The sequence below is a fragment of the Polistes dominula genome, unplaced genomic scaffold (genome assembly GCF_049000335.1).
Source record: "Polistes dominula isolate Pdom_NZ unplaced genomic scaffold, Pdom_raw_medaka contig_31, whole genome shotgun sequence".
Lineage (NCBI taxonomy): Eukaryota > Metazoa > Arthropoda > Insecta > Hymenoptera > Vespidae > Polistes > Polistes dominula.
Window position 1 is genome coordinate 3,550,001 of NW_028300925.1, and position 22,270 is coordinate 3,572,270.

Below are 22,270 nucleotides of genomic sequence, written 5' to 3' on the forward strand. Positions count from 1 at the left end.
GATCGACGTTAGGACCATGACGTTCGACTACTTGTCCATTCTTATCGACGATGAACTTGGTGAAATTCCATTTGATGAAATTACCAAAAGTACCACCCTGTTGCTTTTTCAAATATTTCCATAAAGGATGAGTGTTGTCACCGTTGACGTCGATTTTTTCGAATAAATCAAATTTCACCTAATAGAAAAAATAAATAGCGTTAATAAATCATATCTATAGAGTGTGTTGTTTCTAAAGAAATTTATTTAATGAATTAAATTAAATATTATTTTAAATAATATATAAAAAATCGGATTTACCTTTTGTTTGTCAGCAAAGCTACAAATATCATCACTTGTACCAGGTTCCTGACCATTAAATTGATTACATGGGAAAGCCAGAATACGTAGACCTAATAAATAATAAACAATAATTGATTATTATAGTAATATTCAGAATCATTGATGATTTCTTTGAAACGACAATATGACCACAATCAAAACTATTGTTCCTCCCCTTCTTCTTCTTTCTCTCTCTCTCTCTCTCTCTCTCTCTCTCATAATTTTTACAAAATAATTCACTTGTATTATATAAAAAAAAAAATATGTTGCAGCAAGTTGATAAAAGATAAATAAAAGTTTGTGCAAACGAAAAAAAGAAAGATCAAAATTGATAAGTATGCCAAGAAAGTGTATATTTAATTTAAAAACGGGATCGTTGCATTTTCTTTCTCCTCTTTCATAACTACTTGGGCTTGTCGTAGTAGTCGTCGTAGTCGCGTAGTCGTCGTAGTAGTCGTCGTAGTCGTTTAAACTGATTTGTGTTTTAAACTTTCGCTCACTGACCTTTGGATTCGGCGTACTCGTCGTAGAGTTCATTCAATTCCTTGTAGTTCGTCGCAGTGAGTCCGCACTTCGAAGCCACGTTTACGATCAAGCAAACATGATTTTCATACCTAATTATTTTTAAACATACAATTTATGTATAACTAAATATTCAATTTTAAATTCAATTATATACTATTGTACTCTTTAGATTTTAATTGAATTTATTTATTTAAAAAAAAAAAAAAAAAAAAAAAGAAAGAAGAAAATACTCACTTCGATAGAGGAACTTCTTCACCTTTAATGGAAGTAGCCGTAAAATCGTAAATCGATTTGGCCGATTTGTAATCCTGATTTCCACTCATGTTTTCAACAGCTGCAAAAATTTTCAACAGAACAAAAAGAAATTAATTTCATTCTCGAACAAAATTCAGAAGATATTTTATTCAAAGGTTCTTTTGTTTTTTTTTTTTTGCTAAAATGTCTTATCGCACTACATTGTTTTTTTATTTTTTATTTTATGCAATAAAAAGAAATTTTGTTTTAAAAATCAACCCTTGTTAAATCAGTCAAGTGTGGATGGCGGCGATCTGTGCGCAAAGCGCGCTCTGGTGTGTGTCGCGATAATCAAGCGATGACGGATATAATCGTCGTCAAACACAGAGTAAATGGTGGGCGCTGTTAAAATATTGGATAGTCAAAAAAAAAAGAACGACTTTATTTTAGAAAATGAACAATTTTGAACATAACAAAAATTACGAATATAATTTAAATTACAATTTACACATCAAATTGTAACAAATTTTATACGCATGAGACGCATATATAGACGTCATAACACTAAATTTTGCCACATCTCCATAAGCGAATATAGTCGTCATAACACACTTAACTGGTTAAACTAAAATTCGTTAAAGTACAATAGTTAAAATAATATTTTGAAAATTTAAACAAACACACACGCTTAACAACACATGTATTATAACTGTATAAAATAGTGCTATTATCTACAAAACCACACACCGGTTTTGTGAATTTGCGTATATGTTTGTGTGTGTGTGTGGAATTCATGGCATTTGTTATTTATGTCTTAAGCAGAGGGGGTTGGTGGTGTATGCGAGTAAATAGAAAGGAAAGAATTTGTATACAAAACGTAATCGTGTTCACGGAATATTTAACAAACATAAATTTCAACGTTAAAATTTGGAGGAAAAACTGACGAAAAATGTACTCACATACATTCCGTAGATTTTTTTTTTTTTTGGTTTTGTTTTGTTTTGTTTTGTTCCCCCATTATTGTTTTTCTCGTGAACTCGATTACATTTTATTTTTTATTTTGGGTGGGTAGTTTTGTTTTTTGTTCGATCGGATAATTTGAAAACGAGAAATGATTTTTTTTTTTTTCGAAATATTACGTAATGGTGGAGGATTATTATTCTCGGAATTAAAATGCACACTCTGAACGATTGATTCTCTTCTTCTTTTTCTTTCTCTCTCTTTTTTTTTTTTTTTTTTTTTTTTGTTTATTTTCATTCATCGAAATCAAAAAAAAGAAAAAAATATGGGTTCGTTGAATTTACGTGCCTGTTATGGATCGAACGAGAAGTGGAAAAGCTCCTGGTAGCAATGCGAGTTTTTTTATCGCATGCATTTTCCATTCGTGAGAACGTTTAACTTGTAACGGGTGTTCCTGAAATTTGTAGTGCAAACTTTCAATTAAGCACTTCAAACGCGCACTTACTACTTCATTTCTTTTTTTTTTTTTTTCAAGTAATCAAGTGTGTTTGTGATTAAACGTTACATGAGAAACAACAAAATAAAACCAAACGAATCAAATGAAAAATCCATTATAAGATTAATTGGGATCTATAGTATCTTAAATACGCTATCTGATGGCTAAATTCAAAATTCATAAAATTTCAAATTTTCAAATCACCCTAATTCTAAAGAAGTTTATACTTCAAAAAAAAAAAAAAAAGAAAAAAATAGTGCATCGTGAAAAAGAAAACTTTATTATGAAAGATTGACTCATTTAAAAGCACAACGTCGTTGTTCATACAACAGGATCTTCACATCCGCCTTTTTCAAATATCGATGTAAACCCCGATAAGAGATACTTTCCAAGAGATAACGTACACCTATCACGTCACCGATATTACATTCTTTTAATCACTATATAATTTAAAGATTTTTCAAATACATTTACAACATTACTCGTTGTACGATAAACGATCATTGAGAAATGAATAAATGTGTTGTTTCATCATCTATCAATTGTATCATAAATCTGATTATAATCGTGCGATAAATCATTTATTTCTCGTCATAATCATATATATATATATATATATATATACATATATATAGGAACATGCATATGTACTTTAATTTAAAACTGGTTTTAGATTCGACATTAACCTCAATCCTTTTTTTAGGAAAACCTTTTGCATTCGTTCAAAAGAAAATTCGGAATTCAAAGAAAGCTTGACGTTTGACGATGCTTTTCCATTAAGTTTCTCTCTTCATATATACATTACATCTACATATGTATGTATATGTAATGTATACTGCATACGTAATAATACATACATTTATGAATATCATTTTTGTGTTTCATATCAAGAAAAAAAAATTGCATTCTCATATTCGAATTATTTTGAATGAATACGCGTATTTAAAAAAAAAAATAAACATTGTTTAAATAAATAAAAATGTATTGAAAATAATAGAAGAAAATGACAATGATAAATATCATGAAATTTATTGGAATGATTATCGACCGAGATAAAACTAAAATATTTTTTTCTATTTCCGACAGTCGGTAAGAAATCTTTTACCGACCAAGCGTCGATTGTAACACGTCGCGCCATCTGACCAGTCAACGCATGTACTAAAATATCTTTCGTTACTACGCCGACTTGGCTTTTTCCTATCAAATTTCGTGTATTCTCATTTCCTCTTCTTCGTAGTTATTTAACGATAATTAATATTGTTATTAAAAAAAAAAATAATAATAATAATAATAATAAAGATCGTTGTTCTCACGTTTTTAGAATAATATTCTTACCGAAATAAATTCGATGTGATAAAAATATACTAATAAGAAGTAGCACAACACTTATAGGTAAAATGAAACCACCAGCACAATCACGTCGCATCGGCTCCCTTCTTCGTACTGACAAACCGATGCGCAACTTTCGTCTAATAGACGCGTAAAGGGATGCGAGGGGAAGGACGAAGGTTCAGGAACATGGTGGGAATCCGTTAGACCGAATGCGCGCGACGATTTTCACATGAACAGTAACGTAATCACTGTTGACATACGAATTGTTCAAAATGGTGTAATATTTTTTTAGAATCAACAAACAAAATCTATCGATCATAAAATTTCAACACAACAATAACAAAAATATTATAAATGATTATTTTTACGATTACATTAATGCGCATGCGTTAATATTACAGTAATTATAGTAGGGGGGGGGGAAGTATATAAGAAAGAGGTGAGAAAGACAGATCTCAATTCAAACTGATTTCACACACAACATATATGTACATATATAAATAAAGTTACAACTATTATTAATAATTTCCTTAAGTTTTATAAATAAAGTAATTACATAAATTATTATCGAGAAACATTAAAATTATTTTTAGATGATAATTTTTTATATTTTTATAATTTCTTATCTTACGTAACTATATTTCTAATTATATGTTTGTTATCGTGTACATTTCGATATTCTATTATCACTATTATCTTTTTTTTTATTTTTTTTTTTATTTTTTTTATCTTTTTCTCGTATAAAAAAGTATTAGTTCTTTTCTTCGTTATACATTATTTTTCTTTGATTAATTATAATATTGAAAAATTATTGAATTTCATGTTCCAAGTAATGACTTGATTTTTATGAAAGAATTGATATGTACACCTACGTAGTATATTATTCCTCCCAAGTTGAAAGAAGAAGGTAAAAGTACAGATTACCTTCTTAAATATTTGATTTGCGGAAAAAAACGATGACATGTTGCAATCCAACGACATCTGTTCACCGTGACACAGCAAATATTCTTTAAAATGACCAATGTCAATAGGCTTAACAATTCTCATAGCATTGATTATAAAGATTTATAGACAATTATTTCTTATTTTACACATTATATTTGTTTATTATTTTTCTTCATTTATTTCAACAAAAATACTATTTTTCTTGGATAATGTTAAAATTTCTACAAAATACACACGAAAGAATATTTGATTATAGATTTAACGATTTACCCTTTAGTTCAAAGAAGTTTCGATCGAAATTTAATGTGTGTCTACTATTTTTTCAACACTAGCAGGTGTAAAGCGTGAGAAAATAAAACCTAAGAACATATTGCGAACCTTGACTCTGATATTAAACATCAAGGTAGCTCAAGTTACAAAACAATGTGTTATTAAATATCCAAGAGTATCACACGTCAGTTGGAAGGCGTCGTTTTCTTGGTCCATCATTAAAATCTTTGATAATTGTTTAGTATTTAATATAATATTATTGAAACTAAATATTTTAAAAAGTTTTACGATTGAAAGATTTGCAAGTTTGACAAATCTCCATTATTAGCTCGGGGTACTGAAAACTCTCGATACGATCCTGTCATATTCAAACTGTATTTTAGTCGTTAAAAAAAAAAAAATACATTCTATTTAATTGCTTATCAAAATCATTTGTAATCGATTTTTGAACTAATGTAAAATGTATGTATTTTTTATTGTTACAGTACATTGGTTCCATGGAAGGTATTTAGACACGAATTAAATCAAGTGCATCAGATAAGTTCTGGATTACAAGCAATGGCACTGAAATCAACGATAGATCTCACGTGCAACGATTACATCTCTAATTTCGAATTTGACGTATTTACGAGGTAAATATCAAATTTTTATTTAATTATATTTCAATATAATCTCACAGCTTAATTATTAATAAAATATATATAAATAATTGTTTCCTCTTTACCTTCCCAAATGTAAAGATTATTTCAACCATGGTCGACATTATTGCGTAATTGGAAAATATTGGCTGTGGCGCATCCCGGTTACGTTGCCTTTCTCACGTACGACGAAGTAAAAGCACGATTGCAAAAATATTGTATCGCCAAACCTGGAAGTTATGTATTTCGATTAAGTTGCACGAGATTAGGTCAATGGGCAATCGGATATGTCACATCGGACGGAGATATCCTTCAAACAATACCGCACAATAAAAGTCTTTGTCAAGCACTTTTAGACGGTTATCGGGAAGGCTTGTAAGTAAAAAAACAACAACAATAACAAATTACTATTCCGATATTGTTAATTTGATTGAACTTATGCTAATTTATGATTAAACGTTATTCCAGTTATTTATTTCCCGACGGTCGTAACATTAATCCGGATTTAACGTGGGCGGTACAACCAACACCGGAAGAACACATTAAAGTTACGGCAGAACAATATGAATTGTATTGCGAAATGGGTAGCACATTCCAATTGTGTAAGATTTGTGCGGAACATGATAAGGATGTTAGGATAGAACCTTGTGGACATCTACTTTGTACACCATGTCTCACAGCTTGGCAGGTAGCAGTATTTTTTATTTTAATATATAAACATTTTATTTTTATATTAAGTGTCTAGCAACAATACGAATTCTTTGAACAATCATTATTATTATTATTATTATAATTTTGGTATTATCTTGTTTTCATAGGATTCGGAAGGGCAAGGTTGCCCATTTTGTCGAGCAGAGATCAAAGGTACCGAACAAATCGTAGTGGATCCATTCGATCCTCGAAGAACACATCGACCTGGAACCCTCACATCATCGTCATCATCATCAAACAGTTCATCAACCCCCACGCGGGATCTCGACCCCGACACCGAGGTATCCGACTAGGAGTAGCACCTACCAACCCCTTCCTTTAATTATTACATGTGCTATCTGTGTATAACAAATTACCCCAAAACATAAACACAGTAAGCTTCATTTTCAAAAGAAATATGCCTGACGATATCATCACCTCAAACGCGCATTTTCTTCATGATCTCGAATATTTTAAATGAATATCCTCTCGTATTTTATCGTTAGATTTTTGAAACGATTCATACGAGAGGAAAAAAGTATTATAGAATGTTGTCTCGAAAGTGATTAATTAAGGCCAATGACCAACAATCTAATTTACTTTAAAAGCCATCAAATTTGTTGTGTCGAGTCGGAATGCTGAAAACGAAAGAAAGAAAGAAACAAACAAACAAATAGTTAGATATATTTAACAAGATAAGATCTAAGGGGACCAATTTTTTTTTTCCAAATCTTGATCAAAGTTTTTCGCGCGAGAGTCTTGTTTCTTTTTTTATTTATTTATTTTGTTGCTTGAAATTAATTCGTTAAAAACTAAACTTCTAAGTGATCGATCGAGAACTCATTTGCCTGATTCAACAAAAAGAAAAATGCCAACGAATATTATTCTAAGAAGAAAATCATTTATGTCGACGGTGATCATAAAAGTGGATTTAAATTGTTGAAGATATTAATAAAGTTGTTATTAAAATTTTTTTAAATGATTGTAAACAAATTTATACCACTTTTGTAATCACTGTCACATTTATCATCGTTGTGATCGATTACTTTGAAGCTTGTTTTTCTTCTTCTTCTTCTTCTTCTTCTTCTTCTTCTTCTTCTTCTTCTTCTTCTTCTTCTTCTTCTTTTTTGTCTTTTTCTTTTTCTTCTTGTTTTATTTTGTTCATCTCAATTGATCATAGAACAGCACAGTGAGAATGCGATTTAGCATTTCGTTGTTTATCTCTGTTATTTTTTTCTACTTTCTTTTTTTTACTAACAATAACGTTACAACACTTGTACAATTTATCAAAAAAAAGTTTGCTAAAAAATCTCTCAGTTTTGTTCTCGAGTCATCCTGGACATAACCCTTGGAAGGTAGGTTCGCTTTCTTTTATTTTTTTGCATTTTATTAGAAAGCTGTACCGTTCAAGGCTTATTGTACCACTGTTCTCTCATTTCATTGTCACCAATCAACGAACGCGAATACTCGAGGGAAAAATGGGCAAAATTCAACAACAACAGCAACAATAACAACGAAGACGATTTCAAATTTCTTCTTTTTTTTTCTTATTGCAATTTTTTCATTGCTTTCTGGAGTGATGTTACAGCAACAAAAAAAAAAACACAATTCTCATTTATTCCTCCTGTTTTGTCTCAGGACCGTATTTAAATTATTAAATGCCATAGGCGCAACATGCTTATATAAATGCTTCAACAAAAAACTCATTTTATTTATTTATTTATTTATTTATTTATTTAATTAACATATTAGTCTGCTTTTATATCGTTGTTCATGTAAATGTAAGTGTAAGTTTTATCAAAAAAAAAAAAAAAAAAAAATGTAGTCCCATAGAAAATGAGATTGCAACCACTGTTGCGCTTAATGCACTTTATGCTAAAAATACGGTCCTAAGGGGGTACTCATTTATCATTTAAGAATGGCTAATTATTTTCTCTATCCAAGAGGTTTGCCAAGCCATTAAAAAATAATATAAATAAACAAGAGAGTAATTATAATTATTAAGCATATTTTTCTTCTGAGACGTGTAATTCGTTACATAGATACGATTAAAAAGATTTAACTTAATATTTATCATCGCAATGGACTTTCGACGGAAAAATATTGATCGATTAAAAGACAAACAAAAAAAATATATATATATATATATATAATAATAATAATATTAATATAATATTTCAGAAAGAGGGATAGAGAGAGAGAGGGAAAAGAGAAAGAGGCCTTCGGGTCGCGCATTAACCCTTTGACTGCTAAAGGCGTATATATACGCTCTCACAAATCCATCAATATACACGAAAGGCGTAAATATATATAGGCCCCTCTGTATTTTTTTTTACTATAACACCTTTATTGCTGTATTATCGATTAATTTAACATGGAATTTATTGTGATATGTAACATAACAACTAAATATTGGTAAATTATTTCAATGTCGTTTAGTTTAATTGCTTTTATATTTGAAATTCGTCGTCTATTTTAATTCTATCATCTTTATTCGTTCATTATGGTTTTATTATTTTTATAATTAGGATTAAAATTATTCAAATATCCTGTTGTTAAAGTTATTATACTCGTGTGTTACATTATAAATTTCTGTACTTTTTTTCTTTTATATTTAAGTTATCGATTATTATTGAAGTAATGCACAAAAGTAAATAAAATAAATTCAAATAGCTTAAAAAATTACTTTTTTAAAAATTCATATTTTTATTTTATTTGTCCATTATTATCTGTTTTGGTCAGTAATCGAATGGAAAAACAGTCGCAACGACTGCTAACATGCGAGAAATCACACCGTTCATATTAATGGATTGGTTTGAGAGCGCACCACAGTCAAAGGGTTAATTATTTATAACTTATTATCACATTTAAAAATAATATTTTCATCTTATATAATAAAACGTACATATACATGTACAAATGTATAACACAATGAATCGGTCACGATAATTGCGATTATACCTATCACCAGTATTCTGTATGGTTAAGGATCGAGCTTTAAATCGATTGTTCGTTTATTCAATTTGACGAACCATTTAAAAACAACATAGTGTGTGTATATGTATATATATACATATATACATACAAGGTGTTTTCATTAACCCTTTGGCTACAGCATGCTTTTGCCACGAATATATCGTTCCATATAAATTCGCTCGTACACATACGCATAATCGCATGGTACGACCCCCATGATGGGGGGGTCGGTCAGTCTTCGTTCATACAGGGCCTTTGCATGGACGACCCTTATATGGGGTCGCTAGTAACGAAAGGATTAAATGAGACACTCTGTATATGTATGTATATGTATATATATAGGTCGATGCAAAATTAGAGAAAGGTATGGAAAACAACGTATAACAAAATAAGAGATAAAAAAAAAAAAAGAGAAAATAATAGTTAATTTAGTTAATGTGAAATATGTCAACGATTGTGTGCGTATTAATTTGTGTAATCTGTTAAAACTAATTATACACACACATATATATATATATACTTACACATATATCCATCCATTGGCGGTAGAAGAAAGAGATTGTTTTGTTGTAACATGGTATCGTATTTTTTTTCAAGCGAAACATTTTATCATTTTAAGCGAAATAATTTTGATCATTTACTTTTTAGTTGTTTTTTTTTAAACTATTTATTATTTATTTCGATAATATAATGGATATACAATTTATTTTGTATGTCAGAAGAATTTTTTATACCGGTGATTTCGATTAGCACATTATATACACGTATATATATATACACAATATCGATTCAAATTCTGTACCGTATCATACATAATTTTATTAATGAAACGAATAATAATAATCTAACGAGAGATGACTTATTATTATTATTATTATTATTATTATTACTGAAATAATTGATAATAATGGACTATACTGACTTTTTTTTCTTCTTCTTCTTCTTTTTAATGATATCATTTTTCAGTCAATTTTTCTAATAGTAGTACAAGACAATAATACGTAAGTTGAAACTTAAATAGTGGCAACTATTAATTCACAACGGATACAAAAGTGTTACATGTTTGCACCTGTTACTGTCCTTCAAGGTAGTCAGCAGCGTTGTTTAGAACCCATTGCCAGCGATGTGGAAGGTTTAGCAGAGCCTGTTTTGTTGATGGTACGAATGGAGTAGTCTATTTCCATGTCTCATCCAGTGTTACAATCATAGAGATACTACACATAAAACAAACAAGCCAGCATAAAACCTGTCGGCGAAATAAAAAGAGATAGAACATGAGAGGTTGATCTGTTGTCTCTCTCTAACTTGCGAGTCTTTTGTGTTCCCCATGAGTTAGAGTGAGACAACATCAACCTTTCGTTTTTTGCTGCCTATATTCATGCAGAGACATTTCCACTTACACAACCGCCGTCTATGGTTTGTTTCCTCTATCTGTAATATCTCTATGGTTACGATACGGTGTAAGAAAGGCCTCTCCTTCGAACTCATAGCACTCCAGGTGCATCTGAGCAGCGTCGTAACGCATATCCATTTCTGCATTTCCGTCAATTCATGCGGAACCCATCATGGCATTCACTTCGAAACTGTTCCAGACATTTGACAGGCAGTAGACAGCTCGATTCGCACCCATCAACAGAACAGGCTCTGCTGATGGTATACTAAGCCTTCCAACATCGCTGGCAATGGGTTCTAAACAACGCTGGTGACTACTTTGAAGTAGTCAAGCTGGTGAAGTACACAAGCTGGTGGTGACTCTTTTGTATCGGTTGTGAATAAATATTTGCCACTATTTAAGTTCCAATCTACTTATTTAATATAAAATCTCATTGTCAAACGCGTGTTGTTACCTAATATATATATCAATTCTCCTAGTTGTTAGTAATTAATTGTACAACAATTAACATCGTTAGCTGTGTTTAGGTTTACGTCATTTTATCGCGTTTGTTTTCTTCATTCATTAGAGTTTCTTTTTTATTTTATTTTCAAATAAATTAATGGTGTCACGATTAAACAATATCGAGAGTGTTTATACGCACACACATATATATATATATATATATATGTGGTGGTATACAGGGTGTTGTTAAAGAAAAAAAAATTGATTGATACTTCGGAAGAAAATATAAAAATAAAATATTACAGATAAACTTTTTTTTAATGTCATGAGTTTTATTCTAAATTTATCTTACGAGATTTTCTGAAGTATTGGTCAAACCTTTTTTTTTTTAAAACTAACTCACCCTGTATTTATGTATATTGTAAGCACATATCCTTTTAATTCAATGTGAATTTATAATACTAAATAATTATCTGACAAATTTATACGAATGATCTTTCCACAGTAAAAGAAAAAACAAAAGGGAAGATAAATAAAATGAAACAAAAAAAGAAGAAAAAACCAAAGAAAATGTTTCTCGCGAAGGAATTGTGTTGCAATAATTTTTTTTTTTTTTTGATTATCGTGTGTTCGCATGAGAAAAATTTGAATATTTATTTCATAACGTTATCTACTGGGTGGTCCATTGCGCTCTGTCTGCCCGCTGCATGATCGAACTAATCGGTAATGTACATACCTGTGAGAAGGAGAGATGTCACGTGTTAGACAAAAAAAAGAGATATTAATTAAGGTAAGTTCATAGACCATATCTCCGCATTATGGCAATCTCTCTCGCTTTTATTTCATTTTTTTATCATTTCTTTTATATATATATATATATGTATATGTATTGTATTAATTTATTTTCATTTTTTGTTTGTTTGTTTCTTTAGCGCTTTGTAATAATATTAATAATAATAATAATTATGCTACTGCCAACTCTTTGTAACGTTTACACGCTCTCATTTATTTCGTTTTAAGAGAATCAAAATGATGCTGCTGCATTTAACATAGAGCAAAAGCCCACGACAATCAGACCTTCGTTATTTTATAAAAGCTGAAAGTTTTTCTGTGCATGTCCGTCCCCTATACAGATAAAAACGACCAGCGGCTATACAGTTTGGGTTTGTGGTTACTTGGACAGGTAACAGGTAGTAAAGGTGTATACCTTAAATTCGTTAAAGTATAAAGCTCAAGTTTTGTATATTTTCTTCAGGATAACTTTAGAAATCTCGTCATCCATTGCCAGACACTTATGACAGTTGCTACCCCCTGCTTTAGTTGACACCCCTAAACTGCATGCTGGGTATCTCAATGGAGAGATACCGGTAAAGCAATCTACCTCTGGTCTCTTTTATACTATAACGAAAGTATAATTATAATTTATTAAAGTTTATAAAAATGACGAGATTTCTAAAGTTATTCTGAAGAAAATATTTAAAAAAAAATTGAGCTTTATACTTTAACGAATTTAACGTTTATCCGACGCAGCACGCGCGCCGCAGCGAACTGTAAGAGCGGCATTTAAAAAATAAAGCATTGCTTTTTTTTGTCCATTTCGTGGTTTTTCGAAGAATATTATAATAAGACATATATATTGGTCTGCACGATCGACTCCTTTCATATATTTGTCTACATTGAAACGGGGAGATCTCCCCGATCGGTCGGCTAAGTGTTAATGTACTATTTTATACACCTTTACTACCTGTTACCTGCCCAAGTAACCACAACCTAAACTCATAGTCGCTGGTCGTTCTTATCTGTATAGGGGACATGTACAGAAAAACTTTCAGTTTTTATAAAATAACGAAGGTCTGGTCGTCGTGGGTTTTTGGGCTAACAAACACTACTTCTTGGCTTTTTGGTGATAAGATGCGGATTATCGAATATTTCACTTAATATATGTAATAGTATATTTATTTTCTATTTTGTATCATTTGATAGAATATTTTATTACTGAAAAATATTTGTAAATATAGATAATAATTTAAAAAAAGAAAATGATTTGATTTGGCCCCTGTATCACTGCATAGTTCACACACCCATGAATACAATCTTGATAATAAATATACTATAATAATTTATATTTTTAAGATTAAAGTATTGCAAATTATATTTAAAAATATTATTATATTAAATTATCTCGTGCAATGCTTTAATTTATTTAGGAAATATCACATAATTACAACTGCGTAGTCGTCCATGTTATTCTTACAACAAACATACGAATCATCTTATCAACGTAAAGAAAAAGAAAGAGAGAGAATGAGAGAAGGATTTTCATGTATCAAATAATCTTGCATTGCATTTCGTTGCATTTCCTAAAGAAAAGAAAAAAAAAGATATCTTTTTGAATTAATTATTAAGGTACAGTGCATGACCTCTTTTTCTATTTCACATAAATTATTTATTCCTACTTGTTATCTATGTCAAATCTATCCCTGATATAATTTTATAATGTAAATATTTTCTATTAGTAATAATAATAATAGTAGTAGTAGTTATTGTAATAGTAGTAGTAGTTGTAGTAGTTGCAGTTGTAGTAGTAATTAATGAAAAACTTGAATTTCCTTTCTCTTGACGTAAAAAAAAAAAAAGAAAGGATTGAAAAATCATCGAATAAAATAAAACCAATATATAAAGTTGTATTAAAATTTGACGAATTTATAGAACGAAGACATCATTAACGACTTCCCCCTTCTGATCTGGATGTTTTAGGATATAATGGAGCTAAGGAACGGACTTATTTGCGACGACTCGGATGACGAAGATGATAGTAGTCCAACAAATTCACCGATATTACCACGAAGAATCGTACCAAGTCCACCGTTACCTCCAAGACGTCCATCGCCATCACCAACGCCGAGTAATCATCTTCGAAATGGTCGTTCGCATTTGGTTGTTCCAAAAGAAAATGCACCACCTCCGCCATCTTCTGTCACCGTCATTCTAAGTTCAACCGTTGATAGTCAACATAATAAAAGTACTTTCCCAATAATATGTCTAAACGAAATGTCATATTGTAAAATTGATATTAATCGAGATAATAATGAATTTGTTGTAGTTAATAACGAGGTGAAGTACGATATGTTACACAGAGCATCCTCACCATCACAAATACCACCTGTACCACCTGCGGTACCACCCACAGTAATCAGAGGAAGCAGTCACGTTCGATCATCTCACGGAAATCACGTATCCGCCATAGTTCACGTTCCACCGATATTACCTGAGAAAGGAAATCGTATTATTTCAACTAATTGCACAGCAACAATAACAACAGCGACTACGACGACTACTACTACTACCACGGTAATGGCAACAACAACTGCAACTGCAACAACAATAACAACAACAGCAATAGCAACTACAACAACAACACCTACAACAACTACAACTTTAATAAATGCAAATAATATTGTACCACCGGTACCACCACCCTTATCTGCCCCGAGACCACCAAAAGGAAGCAAGGAAATTTCCAAACAAGATCACCAATATGAAAATACAATCGTCATACCTGGTACAAGGCAACACGTTGTGAAAAATATCAATTTCGAGGTAAACCGAGCACGTTTGACTGCTCTCATGAAGGCCAGGGATGATATTAATGGTCCAACAAGCAAACCGGAAGCTGCTGCTTATGAAAATGTTAATATTGAACATATCACCAGGCTCACCTCGCTTGGTTTCGCACAGGATGCTGTGATAAGGGCTTTGGGTATCACGAGGAACGATTTTGAAATGGCTTGCGACATTTTGCACGAATTCGCGACGAAATCTTGACCCGGTAATACAACACTTGGATTTTTACCTATTTAATCTGATTTATATCGTAGATATTTCTCTTTTTCGCTACGCGATCAATCGTGTTTCTTATTGTTGCCTTTTTTCATATTTTTTTTAGGCTCGACCACTGCTGGATCATGACCAGTTTTACCCATAAGACATTATTTTTGACGTGGAAAACGTTATTCTTCGATCGTGATATAAGATATATAGAGACTTCTATGGTGTTAGGAAAAAATCCTTTAGCCAATTTAACTTCCTATCTATCTATCTTATCAAATATAACTATCTCTCTGTAATTGTTCTTTTTTTTTCTTTCTTTTTTTTTCCATATAATTTAGCATCAAACAATGCTAAAAATGTAAAATCGTATGAGATAACTAACGATGAAGATTGCATAATCGTGATGGAGTTAGCATAAACGAAAAAGGGAAAGAAGAGTGAAGAAACGATGATATTCGTTGAAGTATATTATCTATTTAAAAAAAATAAATAAATTATTTATAATAATTAATATAAATATATAACAATCACTCTCTTTAACGATGTATAATCTTTATTGTTAGTTATGATAAACGAGCACGAAAAAAACTACGTACGCAAACTCCCATTTAAAAATACCGTGGTAGATTTTGTGCGATTACTTGGGACTGACGAATTCAAGAAAGAAATATAAAGATATTAGTTATAATAGTACTAAAGAAGAAGAAGAAGAAGAAGAAGAAGAAGAAGAAGTAGAATAAAGAAAAGAAAAAATAATACGTAATTATTTATACCCGCCGAGTACAAAGTATTTTTTTTGCGAACTTCACTTATATCCAACAAGCGTAAAATGCTACTACAATTTTTCATTTACTTTTATTTATTTGTAATTCTCCCCCCCCCTCTCTCTTTGTTTTTTTGTATTTTTGTCTCGCACAAATAACGAAAACAATTCTTTCTAGATGTATACTTAAAAGTCTTACCAATTAGCAACAAAAAAAAAATCATTTTATTATTACATTCATCAGTGCGGAGTTAACGATGATAATTAAATGACGATGATTGAAAAGATAACACGGTGATGAGAAAGTTAACACGACGTACGACGATGTGTGTATATGTGCAAATACGTTTTAACGTATTTATCAAATGTGATACTTATGTTTGATATGTGTGTACTGCAATAAATGCAGACCCTCCCCCTCCCCCTATTGACTGTTCTGTCTTATCCTATCGATATATAATTAACAGAAAAAAAGATGATTATATAGTTAAATGATAATTATCATTCGCGTTTTAAACACTCCTACGCATTGGGATTAGTATATCAATTGGCTATGCAATGCTATATTATCTGTTATCGATCCTTTTCTTATGTAGTTTGCACAACTAGTCGATTATATGAATATATATATATATATAAATATATATAAATAAATAGTTATGTATTAATATAACTACTCTGTAACATATATTTGTTATGTTACAAACTGTACTGATCCCATCGTTGACCTAATGATAATAATGATATTGATAATAATATTTAAAATAATAGTACGCGTTATGATCGAAAATTGATATCAAAAGTCATTTTACTAATTTAATTTGATGATCGATAACCGTACCAATATATCGAGATAATAGTCATGCGGATATTATTATTATTCAATTGTTATAAATGTTTCAATAACGATGCCATTTTTTTTTTTTCAAACCTTATCCTATTATTTAGTTACTTATTATTTTTGTTTTTATATAATTGTATATCCGTTTATTTATCATATTTTATAATTGTATATTATTTTTGTTTGTTTGTATTTATCATTTACAAATGATGAAAAACTCTCAAGTGTGAATATATATATATATATATATATATATATATATATTTTTTTTTTTTGTTTTTAATTCAAAATATCGCGTTAGGATTCTTATAACAATTTAATATTTTTTAATCCGCGTGGTGTATAATATAAATGACGAATTTTGTAACATAAAGTGTATTTTTTAATAGCATCGCTCTTCGCGAACTTCTATTTTCTACGGTCAATGAAGTAACATTATTTATTTATTGGATAATAACTTCGTTGTATGTATGTATGTATCATCATTTCATGATTTAGTTGAAATAGAAAATATTAAATTATTGTATTGTTAATTCAAATATCCAACGTTAAATATATATAGATATTAACCCTTTGCACTCCGCACAACTTTCGACGCTGGGTAGCAGCTACTCCGCGCCACAGAAATGGCACATTTACAGACCCTCGTATTATTTAGTATAACTTTGGAATCGGGTAACGGATTCTAATGATATTGGACTTATATTAATCTGTAAACATCAAGGAACATATTTATCTAAAGAATTTTTACCAAAAAAATCTTATTTACCAAGAGAATGTATATGTGTAATAACGTTGCAATTGAAAAAAAGGCGAGCGTGTTCCATTGTATTTGAAATGTGACACTATTTGATAATATTTCTTTATACATTATAAATGTCATTATAAAATGCGAGATATATGCTTCTATAAAAACCTTTCTTGTACAAATTCTTCTTATCACTCTTCTCAAGTTTTGCCAAAAAGTTCTCGGACCCGTCGTGAGCACGCGTCTCGCATTCTCTTCCAACACAAAACCCGCTGACATTTTTTTTTATATATCTTTGTTATTTGACTATATTTTGATTCAATGTCTTGTGCTATTTTAAGAGAAAACATCAGGGAAACATGCATGTCTCAAAAAAAGTTGTGCTGAAATAACTTAATTCAGAGTCAACGATGTCTTATACAGTGAGATACAGCGGAGTATAAAGGGTTAATAATACTTTGGATGTTCTTTTACGTCTCTTGACAAAGTAATAGAGTTTAAGTATTTCTTATAAATATATTCCAACCAAAAAAAAAATGATATTTCAATTAATATTACCGAAGGAAGGAAGCTACGTAAGAGGAAATCGTATTGAAATTGAAAACCTTTTTTTGTTCATTTCAATGTAATAAAAACATCTGAATGTTATAGGCGCTCCAAACAAACAACAACAACAACAAAATATCTCTATAAAATAATATATTATGTATAGAGCTTGTCCTACATCATTCTACATTCATATCTATACACGTTGACCATGTACCAATTATATATAAGAAGAAAAAAAAAAAGAACCGCCCTCTCCCCAACAAAAAAAAAAAAAAAATAAGAAAGAAAATAATGTCGCTTTATAAATTATTAAAGTAAATGGTACGATAAATATCAAGTGGTATGGCGCTTTCTTCAACCAAGTTTCTTATGATACTAGGATAAGAAAAGTGCTTTTATTATAAAAAAAGAAAAAGACAAAATCATTTGCCATGAAAGGAAAAAAAGAAACAAGTTTTGTTTCACTCTTGTGCATTATAAAAAAATATTCATCCTTTTACGCCATAAAAATCTACCTCGCGATAATGCCAAAGATTAATCATCATGAATAATATTTGAACTCGAACAAAGATATATACACAACTGGATTGGATTTAATTTTCTTAACTGTAACTGTAAAAACACATTTAATTTTGTTTTAATGTACACACGTATAATTTGAAAGCGATCTTTAAACAAACAAACAAAAAACAAAAAATTACTTCATCTTATTACATATCGCATTTAAAGTATTGAATATGTTTGAAGTAAATTCACGCAGCAATCCCTATCTTCAAATTATATATATATATGTCCTTATAGATAAACTTGGTAAGTTTAGCTGCCCTATTTTTCTATATTGTATATTTATCTCGCTGTATTATCGTGTACGTAATATCTTATTGGCAAAGTAGACAATTTGATGATCCGTAAAAGTAGTTTATCCGAATATTCCGTTTTCTTCTCTATGAAGAAACTCTCTCTCTCTCTCACTAGCGTTCAAAATTAATCGATTGGTGCAATATTTAGAATAGAATAGAATGTGTAGATAGATTGATTTTTTTTCCTTTATTTCATTATTCACTCTGTATAAAAAAAATTGTTTTACTATATTTCTTCAAATAAAAATAGAATATCGTTTATATAAAGGTTATGTAATATATATACCTGTAGAATTGATTAGAGTACAACCTTATGTTTAGAAAAATATTATTAAATAGAAAATCTAATTAAGCATTGATAAATATATTATTATTAATTTTTTATTTGTTTTAAATATACATATGTACAAAATTTATTTTAAAATATTAAGAGTCTGAAAGTTCTCATCTGGAAGAAAATTCTTTTTGCATTTTTTCGTATCTTCGCATTTCTTCTTTACTAACAGATGGACTCCAATTATGTATTGCTTGTTGAAAATCTGACAATTCAACAATTACATAATTCAATTGTTCAAGAATATTTCTAACATTCTTGTCTGTTGTTGTAGTAGTAGTATTATTCTGTTCATTATTGATAATATTAAGAATCCTACGTGCAGCATTGAGCCAAGCATTGGAACAAATAGAATATAAATCAGCACCGGTAAGATTAACAGGTAAATCTTCTTTAAGTTGCATCAACTCGTTACCATCATTTAAAAATGTAAATTTGTATGTTAATGCTTTCAAAACATTAAGTTCAGAATCAAAATTCGAATGTATTCCAACGTATAACAATTTGTCAAATCTACCAGGTCGTAGTAAAGCCGGATCGATTAAATCTGGTCTATTTGTAGCACCTATGATAAAAATGTTACTTGCTTTTTCAAGACCATCCATTTCTGCTAACAACTGAGAAACGACACGATCCATAACGCCACCACTGTCTCCATTTTTACCACGATTAGGAGCCAACGAATCTAACTCGTCAAAGAAAATGATGCATGGTGCTGCAGAACGTGCTCTTTCAAATACTATACAAAGATAATCATTGAAATTAATTATATTATCTTATTTTATCATTATCACAAATACCTTTCTTCTTTACCTTGTCTAACATTCTTTTCACTTTGTCCGACATACATATTTAAAACTTCTGGACCTTTAATAGACAAAAAGTGAAGTTGATATTCCGTAGCAACTGCTTTAGCAATAAGAGTTTTTCCTGTTCCGGGTGGACCATATAAAAGTATACCAGATTGTCCAAAACCAAAATTATTTAATAGAGGTAAACGAATTCTACGAGTGATCTCGTGTTTTAAATCTTCCAATCCACCAACATCCTTCCATTGTACTTTCGGTATGCGTGGCATTCCTTTGCAATCCATATTTATCGATTGTATATATTCTAAAATAAAAAGATAAATTCTACTTCCAATTTGTATACTAAATAGATTGAAAAAGATAATATAAAATATAATAATAATAATAATAATGTTACCATAAGCTTTAACAAAGTCATCCTTTGTTAACGTTACGGTATTCTCAAAACATTGCTTAGTTCTTTTACAATATATTTTTATAGCATGCAATATCAATGTTACTAAATCTTTATATTGAAAATCCGAACACAATTCAGCTATTTTTAATAAATCCGCATCGTAATTTATTCTTTGACACGATAATTGCCATTTAATAATATCCATTCGTTGTTGACGATTCAAACTTTCCAAAGTAATAGTTTCTGTAAATATTCGATGTAATTCACCAGGAATTTCAGACCCATCTGAAGTAGCTATTATTATAATTGGATAATTTAGAGCTTTACTATAAAGATCATTTATCTCTTTTACAAAAGCAGATACAGTTCTTTCATCTTTCTGTCCTTCAAACGTTTTACCAAATACCTGTATAAATAATATTATTTTTGTTAACAATATTTAAACAAATTAATACGTATATATATGAAATGTTTGAAATACCTGAATATTGTTCAAACAAATTATACATGGAGCACATTTATTAGCATTGTGCATCAAAATACGTAATTTTGCTTCGGTTTGTGCTGATATTAATGTTTGAATTTCGGAAAAATCTGTATTAAGTAAATGCAAGCCCGTTATTTCCGAAGTTATTTGTACTATTTCGTTAATTGCAGAACCCGGTGGACCCGTCAAAAGGAACACAGGTTTTACGTGTAACTGTATATCTGTAAAATAAATATTATTTAATCTATATCATAAAATACATATGCATACAAAATAATAATAATAATAATAACAATAATGACACAGTTCTCACCAGATTTTATGAACGGTAAAATACAATCTTTCAAAGAATTGCATGATTCCACCAATGTTGGTGGATAAGTTTCAAGATAATAATTATAATCAGAATTTATTTTTGCAATTGAAATTAATTTGTCTGATAATAAGTAATTTCTTTTACAAGGAAGATAACTGTTAATATTATTAACTTGTATAAGTGATGTTTCTCCTTGTACGATAAAACAACCATTGCTGATCAGATCATTACCAAGTTTTTGAGCTATGATTTTAAAATATACCATAGATGGTATTTGATTAGTAGAATACGTATGATCCTTTGCATATTCTTTTACATTGATACTGAATACATCTTTCCATCTTAAAAAACGTGGCTTGGAAAAGTAATTTTTTAACAATGAATCTATTAAGTCAGTTGTACAATCATATGGATTAGAAATTAGCGAGACTTTAACTTCACTCGCAAAATTAATGATATTATCTATTGTAGGAACTGAAAATATAAACAAAATTTGTATAATTTGTTTTCATCCTTACACATCAACTATTTACATTGCAGTAAATGAAAAAACTTACCGAGGAACAATTTATCGTTCAAATCTATGCAATGAAAAAACTGTTCTAAATTATGTCGCATAGTTTCAGAAACATAAATTACATTTTGTTCTGTATCTTTGAAAGGTACAATTAATACTTTATATTTTTTACAAGATGACTTGCAACATAGATTAAACCAAGTTGGTATAACAGGTGTTTTAATTTCATCTACGTTTGTTAATATACATACATAAGGATCTATATAATCATGAACATGTTCAATTTGTTTATTTATCAAATGTTTCATAGCATTATCCGATAAGGTAAAACAATGAATTGTTGTTTTCATTAACCTTTTGAATTTAAATTGCATGTAATATAAAAATATATAACTGAGAACAAAATAAGGATTTTGTCTCATATAGGTTTGAATTAATGATTGTAAGAAAATGACATAAAATGACCACGAATACATTGTTTAATAAAGATAAACAATTTTTTTTACAGAAAAATTATTATTATTATTATTAAATGAACACAACTAGTCAAACAAACCATTTAAATTTGTTCCAATTATATGATTTATAAATCCA

The 22,270-nt window shown here is 29.8% G+C and overlaps 3 protein-coding genes across 6 annotated transcripts in view; 1 reads left to right on the forward strand and 2 right to left on the reverse strand.

Moving 5' to 3' along the window:
* Positions 1-4,029, reverse strand: part of Gtpx1 (glutathione peroxidase-like 1) — a 4,677-nt gene extending 648 nt beyond the window's left edge. Inside the window, exons 1-6 of one of the 2 annotated variants that reach the window (XM_015334638.2) lie at positions 3,872-4,028; positions 2,389-2,494; positions 1,081-1,180; positions 826-935; positions 301-392; positions 1-178 (exon numbers count right to left, since the gene is read on the reverse strand). The exon at positions 1-178 is cut by the window's left edge and continues 648 nt beyond it. In XM_015334638.2, the coding sequence (XP_015190124.1) occupies positions 1-178; positions 301-392; positions 826-935; positions 1,081-1,180; positions 2,389-2,455 (547 nt within the window). In that variant the 5' untranslated portion in view covers positions 2,456-2,494; positions 3,872-4,028. Of the gene's footprint in view, positions 179-300; positions 393-825; positions 936-1,080; positions 1,181-2,388; positions 2,495-3,871 lie in introns of both variants that reach the window. The other variant, XM_015334637.2, reaches the window with a different exon arrangement.
* The window catches only part of Cbl (E3 ubiquitin-protein ligase CBL), a 47,025-nt gene extending 29,844 nt beyond the window's left edge, over positions 1-17,181 (forward strand). Inside the window, exons 2-8 of one of the 3 annotated variants that reach the window (XM_089171020.1) lie at positions 5,569-5,715; positions 5,824-6,096; positions 6,190-6,412; positions 6,540-6,713; positions 13,982-14,246; positions 14,328-15,053; positions 15,171-17,181. In XM_089171020.1, the coding sequence (XP_089027146.1) occupies positions 5,569-5,715; positions 5,824-6,096; positions 6,190-6,412; positions 6,540-6,713; positions 13,982-14,246; positions 14,328-15,049 (1,804 nt within the window). In that variant the 3' untranslated portion in view covers positions 15,050-15,053; positions 15,171-17,181. Of the gene's footprint in view, positions 1-5,568; positions 5,716-5,823; positions 6,097-6,189; positions 6,413-6,539; positions 6,714-13,981; positions 14,247-14,327 lie in introns of all 3 variants that reach the window. The other 2 variants (XM_015334635.2, XM_015334636.2) reach the window with 2 other exon arrangements.
* Pex6 (peroxisomal biogenesis factor 6) lies at positions 15,454-22,209 on the reverse strand. The gene is made up of 6 exons (XM_015334645.2): positions 21,717-22,209; positions 21,157-21,633; positions 20,838-21,064; positions 20,357-20,762; positions 19,964-20,263; positions 15,454-19,889 (listed from the first exon to the last, which is right to left on the reverse strand). The coding sequence occupies exons 1-6, from the start codon at positions 22,150-22,152 to the stop codon at positions 19,261-19,263; spliced, it is 2,475 nt and encodes an 824-aa protein (XP_015190131.2). The 5' UTR covers positions 22,153-22,209; the 3' UTR covers positions 15,454-19,260.
* Positions 22,210-22,270: the final 61 nt, after the last annotated feature.